Here is a 9,724-nt window from a genome sequence, read left to right as displayed (position 1 = left end):
GTCTTTTTGTTTTATTATTATATATATTGAGTTAGTGTTAGTGGGAAATGGAGTTGGATTAGTTGATATTATTATTATTATTATTATTATTATTATTAGAAGAAGAAGAAGATAGAGAGAGTGGTGGTAGTGCAGTGGGCAATTGTTTTTAAGTGCAATACATGTAACGTGCGTGCATGTGGGTGAAGTTGTAGTTGGTGGTGGGACACAATGCCATGAACTTCCAACAACCATTCAATCTATGATATTTCCACTTACCAAGTGGATACCACCCAAATAACATTAACCTTCACACCACTCATAATGCTTATTACCCTTTATCATATAACTTGTTTTTTTTTTCTTCTCTTCTAAATAAATCTATCAAATTTGATAACTCTTCTTCAGGAGTTGACCTTCATTCATGGCTTTAGATATTATGAGTCAAGTCATTATAGCTTCTTGGTCATATAAAAAGAATGAAACCAAATCTTTTCAATGGTCCTCACTGCGTAACTCTCTCCGCAATTTATTTATAATCAATGCGTTTTTGCAAGGAATAAGGTATCTAAAAGTTCCAAAACCCCGTGAAGATCCTCACCTCAAATAACGATTTTACTTACTCACTCCGTTAGCTTTTGTTTGACTTTTTGTTTCGATGGAGTCGAAGTCAAAGATTTAGTTTTTCATTCTCTCTTCATCATTCGATCAAATAAGGTGTTATCTATATTTATAGATGTACTCTACATAGATAAACGGTCGCAAACTAACTTTGTGATTGTTTGGTTTAAAGATTTTACCTTTTTAATTAATAAGGTTAAAACATTCTTAGGTGATGTTAGATCACACTTTGGTTAGCCTTAATCAAAAGTTCACTTCGAAACCTATAAATACAAAGATAAGGTATAGAGGTATGTGATTGCGTTTAATAGACATTTAAGACTTAATTGTGATAATCGATCGATAATTAGAAACTAACTTAAACGTCGAAGTGTCTTTAGCAAGTAATCTCGGATTTGGATTTTGTAAAAGAAAGGATAAACAAGGCTGAGACAGAAGTAGTATAAATGACTAATTTAAAGTGTGAAGGAAGGTAAAGTTTTCGACAAACATAAACTTTTGGAATAGATTTCTAATTAATATTAATCCAATTTTAGTTCATATATTAATAACCTGACTTAGAATTAACATAATTATTTTTATTATTAATCTTGTCTGTCATTCGACTAATCAATTCATTGATCCTTTCATGTTAGACTAAAGAATACATTGATCACTCAGTCCTAATACACACACCCTTCTTAACTACTTTTCTATATACCAAGATAAGCTAACTTATTTTCGGCTGAATCCAGTGAGCCAACCAATATAAACTGAAAAAGGGTTTTGGCAAGAGCATAAACAAAATCAAATGGTGTGAACAGTGAAGAGGGAGTAATTAGGTGGAAATAGTTTGAAGCACTAAAAAAGCAAAAAGTCCCGAAAACAAATAGTGACGTTGAAACGGTTTGTGGCTTGCATCACTGACGCACATATTCATAAGATTTTGGTAGATAAGGACCCAGTCTAACTCTGGTTAACTTCAATCACTCAGATCACCGTACTTTTTTTTTTCCTTTTGCCAATTTTTAAGAAAAGTAAATAAATAACTTGCCCTCCTTTTATATGTATAATAAAAATATAATTTCACGGAATGTGATATGGAGACTTTTACTGAACTATTCAAAACTTTTAAATTGAAACACTCAATCTTTGATTAGTAGGTTCAATCTTTAGACTATTCCATGCTTGCTTACAACAGACTCAACAACAACACTTGCCAGAAACTTACAACAGAAAGGGCCCTCCACCATTATAATTTCTAAGTTTTAACATGCTGTACAGAACTTCTCAACTGCAAATATATATATATATATATATATATATATATATATATATATATATATATATATATATATATATATATATATATATATATATATATATATTAATATGTGAATGGTTAAGTGCTTATTTTAAATTAGTCCTTTATGTCAAAATATTTTAACTTGTTCTTGTTTTATTTAAGCTTCAATCCAGTAAATCTCAATTTATTCAATTCCATGAACTAGTAAAAAAATTGCATTTACAACCTTTCACATTTACTATCAGTAGCTTCTAGAAAATGAAGATGTATATAAAGGGAGTATAATTTTCACAATTGTTGTAAGTTTTATTTTTTAATTAAATAACTATTTTTATTAGATTACAATAATTTTATCGATGTTCTAATAACGGTAGTGTTTTATTGGTTGATGACAAAATATTACCTTTTTTCCTTCACATTATATATAGCTAGAAAATACAAGGTTGTATATATAGTTTAGTTTTACTGTCACATGCGGAGAATTTAGATATAATCATCACTATATATTTGTTTGCTCTTAAAAAAGTGATTGCTAAAAACTGTTTACTTTAAATGAATTTGATATAAATAGTATTTATTTTATGATAAAAAAATATTTTAATTCAAAGTTTTTATTTTGTTTCTCATAAGAAACTCTGGGTTGTTAAAAAAAAATCAGAAAACTACTCTTTTATTCCTCTTCTGTTTTCCTGATAACAAGTGATTATTTTATTAGGAATATTTACTTTTATATTAACTCCAAAAAAAAAACTCAATCCAACACAAAAAAAAATAAAAAATAAAGAATTTTAGGTTGACCCTAAACTATAGTGGAGAAATAATCCCTTATTGAAACAGCAATAACAATTAATTTTCGTTTACTTTTAATCTTTTAGAATTAATATACGGCATTAACTCCCATGTCATAATTACACTCGTTTATTTAAATTTGATATTTTACTTCCTTTATTTTTCTTTTCAATAAACACTCACAGACATATAATTTAAAAATTAACAGAGAAATAATTAATCTAACGTTGAACTTTACACTGATAAATAATTACATTTATAATTATAAGCATTGGAAAGATGAAATTCTGCATTAACGATATTACGGAGTCTTACCAAACTAATAAAAGTGGTTACAATGTAACTACGACGGCAAAGAAGTCATTGCTGAATTTGGTTCTGACGATAAATCTAGAATTTTGGTTGTTTCAGAAAGCTGAGATATTGTGAGAACACAATCTCACAAGAAGCTTGGCCATGGAAATAATAGGAATGAAAGCTAAAACAAAAGCAGAAAAGGAGAACCACATGCAGAAACAAAAGGAAAGCAACAAGAAGAACAAAACACTTCTTTTATTTCCACTATATAAAAAAGTTAAAAAAAAATATATTTTAATACATATAAATTTTTTTACATTTATTTTACATTACTATTTTTTATTTTCTTCTTTCTTAAAATATAAAAAAATTTACCTTTTTATAACTATTTTATTTTTATACTTTATATCAAAATGAATGTAAAAATTTTATGGTCTTATCTTATCATTCTTTTACAAAGGGGCCGCCAAAGAAAGCATTGAAAGCAACACAAAGGAGCCACTTATTCTAATATTTTGTTCAAGAATGAAACAAAATGGCAATTGCTAAAAAATCCTTCAATCGTTTTGGCCCATTATTACAAAAAGGATCAGACTTGGTCAAAAGTGGAGTCCAGTTTCCGGTAATTCTTTGGAAACATGGACCCCTAAATGCGTCAACTTTCTTAGGCTAATAAAAAAAGAAAGAATATAATTAAAAATAGTAATTATTAAAATATTAATAAAATGAAAATAGTGGTTATTAATATATATTAATTTTGGTAATATTATAATGATGTAGTAGGGTTACTTGTACTTTTTTATTATGATAACTACAACTTATTGTAAATATTTTTTGCCCATCATAAAGTTAATGAAGGTGGTTGTATTTAGAAGGTGAAAAAACACAATAAAAATATATAATTGAGAAGGTGCAAAACTGCTGTATAAATTTCGAATTCCAAAGTACGGTAAATTGAAACAATTAGGACCAAAATAATTAAAAAAAAAGAAAAAAACCAAAATGTGATGATAAAAATACAATTAAGTCAAATTTAAGATATAGCAAGGGACTGTTAGAGATATAAAGGAGAAAAACCTTGCACCAATCAAATGTTCTTACTACGGAATTGCAAAAAGAAAAATCAAACGAATTTAAACAAGGACATGACGGCTACCGAACAAAGTAGGTCCGTGTAAAAATTCTTAGCCACCTTGTGTAAGTAATGTTAAAGCTTGAGGTTGCACCAAAGAATAATCTTCGTTCTTGATCTTATCAGAAACGTTTACTTTAAAAAAAAAAACATATTCACTTTTATGTATCAATTTATTAATAAAAGATTCAAATATAGATAATTATTTCTCCAAATTATTATCTACCATAAATCCTAGAATGCTAAATATAGATGTGGCTTTTGTTATACCTTCTTTACATACTGGTGGAGCAGACTCTGGAACTCCAACCTTAGGGCACCACCACAAGAATCCCCCAGATGAATAGCAAAAATATCTTGTGTTGGGAGACGACAACACTCTAACCTCTCACTTCATTAAATCTAAAATGTCGCTCCCGGAATCAAACCCATCGAATCTTCCATGATTCTGTACACAGTTTCTTTTGGCAGGGCTTGTAAAAATATCGCTGAGGTACATTGAAATCAGTAACTATATTTAAAAGAAAAAATTCAACATCAAGCCTTCAGGAACAGTGCATCCTTTGGCATTCCGTATATAACAACGTCGTTTCTATTCCTTCCATTAGTCTTCTTATTTAACATACAATAACCCGTTTCCAATCGGACGAAGCAATAGCAACTTTTTTTGGGGTCAGTAATCCTAACCATCGAATTCTATACGATTTAACATTTTGTTTTGGGAGTGTTGGTAGGGTTGTATTGCACGTTTAGTCAAGGGTGGAATTTGAAAAAACTTTAGTCTTGTGGTAGCAATGGATAAAAATGGGTGATCCTTGTATTTTACGAAATTGCTAAGAAAAAGGTAAACAGAGACGTCAATACAAATACTATTCACGCTCCACTAAATCACGGAAGACTATAATATGATGCGGATTACAGCGAGACCCACTGCAGATATGGAAACAAGAGTACCTATGCAGTATTTGATCACATCATACTTTGCAGCTTCTACGTGGGCTCTTAATTCATGAATTTCCTGAAAGAAATATCCCACTTCAGATTTCAATCGAAACTGAACATTCTCCAATAAAAACTAAAATGATCATAAGCTCACCCGATCGAGTTTGTTTGTCAAACTGGAGGTTTCAGCGTTCTGATTAGCAAGCTCATCGCGTATGCGTCTGTGTTTTTGAAAGATATATAAATAAATCAGAGAGTAACATTAGGTTAAGCCAACTACAGATTACCACGTCAAGAGTACCAAAAAATTAGAATTGTGATTAGTGAAATTTATTTTAAGAAAATTATAATTTTGAATAGCTTTAAGAGACAGCTTCTAGGGGGAAAATAATATTCCCCGAAACGAATCTGTTTAAAAACATCTCATAAGTTTTCATAGTTTCACTTACCCTCTTTCAAGATTCAGGTCTAGACGTTGTCCAGCAGTGACTTTGTCAATCTCGTATCTGTAACAGATAATAAAAGACATTGAACTATTATTTGTGAAAGTGGAAATTAAATTTATTCAGTTGGAAGAATATTTTTGTTTACTAATCCATGGTGCGGACCTCATTTCACTTCTCATCTTCTCAATGTCACCACGAAGCTTCTCAGTCTCACGTTGCAATAGAGAAAAATGATGCTCCTGCATCACCAATCACTGAAAATGAGTTTTAACAATTACACTTTTCGCCCAAATAGCATGATGAGATTACATTATGCCAAAACATTTCTTTTTCCCCAGTAGAATTAGATACGGTCAGAATAGAATATTGATCACCACATTATACAAATAACTTTAAATTTCCGATGACAAATCCAACTCCTGACACTGCACCTGAATTGACGAAGGCCTAATATTCATGAAACACAAACTGGGAACTTTAATTAGCAGAAGCAGTTGAAAATTTGAAACCACTGTTGTATATGGCATACTTCTGCACCAGTGACCTCAGGATGACGGCAACCCTACTCCTCTTCTTCCCTTTTCCTACTATAAAACGACTTCCCATGGTGTGGTTCAACAATGCCCTTAAGGACTTTGTTGAATTAGCAACAATCACAAGAATGAAAAAAAGCAACTATATTACAACAGAAGGTGCCATGCCCAGTATGAACAGAACATATATTGCTTTCTCAGAGTTTCAAAAGTTCTCTATATATAGAACTAAAGAAAAAGATCGGAAAACCACCAAGACAGTTAAGACAAAACATAATCTAATATGGGTAGTAGAGATAGATGGTTTATCTAAAGTTAACAATTAACACTACTATACGCTCTGTAGTAGATGGTCTTTTTGCTTTTCATTAAATGATTATGACTTAGACCCAATATAGCACAATTATCCACCTTGCCTTGACTACAAAACATGGAAGCGCTCTCGCATCACCTTCCTTTATCTTCAAACAAAAAATGAATCTGCTCCAAGTAACATTTGAATCTTGTTTCTGCCAAAGACTTTGTAAACACATGTAGGATTCTCCTCCAAAGCTACCTTCAGTATCCTGATCTCCCTGAACTAAAAAATTCATCTAAAGAAGTGCAGTCTAACCTCGATGTGTTTGATTCTCTCATGTTAGATTTGAGGATTAGCTAGATGTATGACATTTTGACTACTGCAATGCATAGTAACACACTCCTACATAATACGAAGCTCTCCTATCATCCCCTTCAACTGCAGAGCTCCTTCACCCCTTTTGTGAGATAAACTTAACCTGAGTAATAGATAAAGTCATCCACTAATTGCAAAGTAACTCCAACAGTCCAATCCCTTTGTATATCCATCCCAAGTATTTGCCTCGTGGGACCAAGATCTTTCATCTCAAACTCTTAGTTTAATCTTTCTTTGAGCTCTTTTATTTGATCTTTATATTGGTTGATTATAAGCATATCATATACATACAAGAGAAAGAACAAAACACTTTTTTTTTCTCTTTTCAAGATGTAGACACATTGCTCCTCTAAAACCCCATCTGCCTCACTAAATCATCAAACCTCTTGTATCACTTTCTTAGACTCTGTTTCAAGCCATACATGATTTCCACAAGAGACACACCTTTCCTTGATCTCCAACAAACTCCTCAAGCTGCTAGAAGTAGACAGTCTCCTCCAAGTTTTCTTTCAGAAAAATTGTTTTATCATCCAATTGTTCCAACACCAGATTTTACATCAACAATTGACATCAAAATCCTTATCCAACAGTGTTGTACAATAGGTGACTTTTGCAGCTTCAAGCGCCTTTACCAAATAGTCTATTTAGTTAAAATCTCTAATGCACCAATTCTTTAATTTATGTCGCGTATCCAATACATATCGAACAATACTCTAGGATACTTCACTGATGCATATCAATGACGTACATTGAAATATATGAAGCTCAAATAATTCTACAGTAACAAAGATTTATAATTTATAATTTTTAATTTTGGCAATGTCTAAATGTGATTTAAATTTGGATCCACACACACTTGCAATTATCATGTTTAAATATCTTTCTTTTAAATTTTTAAATATGTATTTGTCACATATCTTATCCACTTAATTTTAAAAATAAGCATATCATCATATTGGATAGCGTGCATTGTAGGTTAAAATATTTAACAAAGGTAAAAAGAGAGGTCCATGCAAACATAATGCAGTAAATGCCTATGAGGATTTCTAAGTTAGGATACCATAATACACCATGGGTTAGCATTATGGCTTCGGCGTTTTGTTTTCAAAATTCTATACATTGACAAAATAAATAACCTCACACACAACACAAGGGTGTTTTATTTATTGCATGTTCAGAAAACATAAATTGAAATTATTAGTCTCTTGACAGAAGCCACCTTAATTGTGCCACCTCAAAGCACTTAACCACTGTAAATCTAGACATTATTTTGCTTGCTTTTGGATTTTAGTTATTGCAGACTGAGATTTTGAGTTTGGTAAATGTTAACATGTGAAGTTAGGGGATGAAGCACATATTGAAGATTCAAAAACAAAAAGGTATTAATTAGATATTATACTTTTCATCTCTGTCTATGGTCCCATACCTGGTCCTAGGCCTGGATAAAGGTGGAGGGTCGTGTTAAGCCTTTGGAAGCCAATACAAGAGTTGTCAATATGACACAGGGATCACTCACAGAATATTTCTACTCTTACAATGAGTCAAATGACGTCCTGTGATCTATGTAGTCAACTGAACCTGGTGATATAAGACTTTGTTGTTATCTAAATACCATACTTTTCATCAACTATACTTTATTTGTTATTCCTTAACAAGGGACAGGGGTACTTGTTAGCTGAACCCTTCATGTTATAATTGTTCCAAATTCCAAGATAATACAATTCTGCGCGACATAAATTCTTGCAATCTCCACAGATTGCTAGTCGTGGGAATTCATTATACAATGCTGACATCTATTCTCACTAGCAAACTTTTGCCATGGGAATAACCAACTGCAATAGTGGCTATACACGAATTTCTTCAATCTATAATAGCTATAGCTAACCAGAGGCCGTGATGAAAGTGAAATCTGCTTCTGAATATGCACTAATACCTAAAACGATTTTAAATTTACAATGTCACCAAATCATAAACTTTCATATATAGACAGCCTTACAATAACTACCAGCTAATTCATACCAAACATGACTACTAATTGGTTCACAGGGAAATTTATCGACACGGTCGATGAAGAAATACCTGAGAACTTTGCACTTCAGATTTGAACTTGGACAGACTCGATTCTTGAATTACCTCTGACTGCGAAACTCCAAAGGAAAACGCATGCAAATCAATTATAGCTCCAAACTCAGAACGTTTAAGTCATACCTCGCGAAAATAAAAAGAAACAAGAAAACCCCCTCACCTTCTGCATATCGATCTTTGAAACAAAAGAATTAACTACATTTTCCAAACTATCATTAAGAACTTGGGTGATTGCAGAAGTTATCGCTTCGGCTTGTTTGGAAGGAACTCCTTTGGCCTCTAAACCCCTTACCTAGGGCAACACAATTTATCTCACAAGCCAAACCGCGAAAGCAAGTTTCGAATCAAACAAAAAGTAATTGAAATCTACCAGCGCAAGTGTGTCGACGAGGAACGCGCGCTTTAGGTTGGAGTTCAGGGCCTGCGAAAGGTGCCTGCTACTCTGCAACGTCATAGAAGGCAGTACATAGTCGAGGTCGGTGAACTTGGCCAGGCAGAGACGACGATTGGAACACAGATGAAAAGCGCGTTTGCACAACGCCATTCGACGCAAGTCCAGAAATGTGACGCAAAGTTGGAATATGAAGATTTGGGCAAAGAGAGAAAAACGGAGAAGCTGCAGTCTGCAGAGGCGGGCACGAATTAAACGCCTCTTTGTCCAATATTGCTTGTCAGAAACGCCAGAGGCAACCTATACATTATTATGATAATAAAAAACTAAAAAACAATTTTATTAATTATTATTAAAATAAACAAACATTATTAAATTTATAAAACATATATTCTCATAAAAACAGTTATAAATTATAAATTAAAATGAAAAATTAATAAAATAACTTATATTTAAAATTTAAAATCAACAATAAAAATATGTATAATAGAAAGAAAATTACTAAATATATAAAAAATAATCGTCTTCATTAGTTGTTAGAAATTATTAAT

At 31.9% G+C, this 9,724-nt stretch overlaps 1 protein-coding gene across 2 annotated transcripts; it reads right to left on the bottom strand.

Moving 5' to 3' along the window:
• Nucleotides 1–4,863: 4,863 nt before the first annotated feature.
• LOC108332216 (protein FMP32, mitochondrial) lies at nt 4,864–9,463 on the bottom strand. 2 transcript variants are annotated; one of them, XM_017567411.2, is made up of 7 exons: nt 9,153–9,462; nt 8,943–9,074; nt 8,777–8,836; nt 5,654–5,730; nt 5,495–5,551; nt 5,200–5,266; nt 4,864–5,121 (listed from the first exon to the last, which is right to left on the bottom strand). In XM_017567411.2, exons 1-7 carry the CDS (start codon nt 9,324–9,326, stop codon nt 5,002–5,004), a joined length of 687 nt encoding a protein of 228 aa, XP_017422900.1. In that variant the 5' UTR covers nt 9,327–9,462; the 3' UTR covers nt 4,864–5,001. The 2 variants fall into 2 exon arrangements, with proteins under 2 accessions (XP_017422900.1, XP_052732682.1); XM_052876722.1 differs by lacking the exon at nt 8,943–9,074 and having other exon boundaries at nt 9,153–9,463.
• Nucleotides 9,464–9,724: the final 261 nt, after the last annotated feature.

The sequence above is a fragment of the Vigna angularis genome, chromosome 4, assembly GCF_016808095.1.
Source record: "Vigna angularis cultivar LongXiaoDou No.4 chromosome 4, ASM1680809v1, whole genome shotgun sequence".
NCBI classification, from domain to species: domain Eukaryota; kingdom Viridiplantae; phylum Streptophyta; class Magnoliopsida; order Fabales; family Fabaceae; genus Vigna; species Vigna angularis.
Note: the sequence above shows the minus strand (reverse complement) of the source record. Positions and strands in the feature narration are given on the sequence as shown.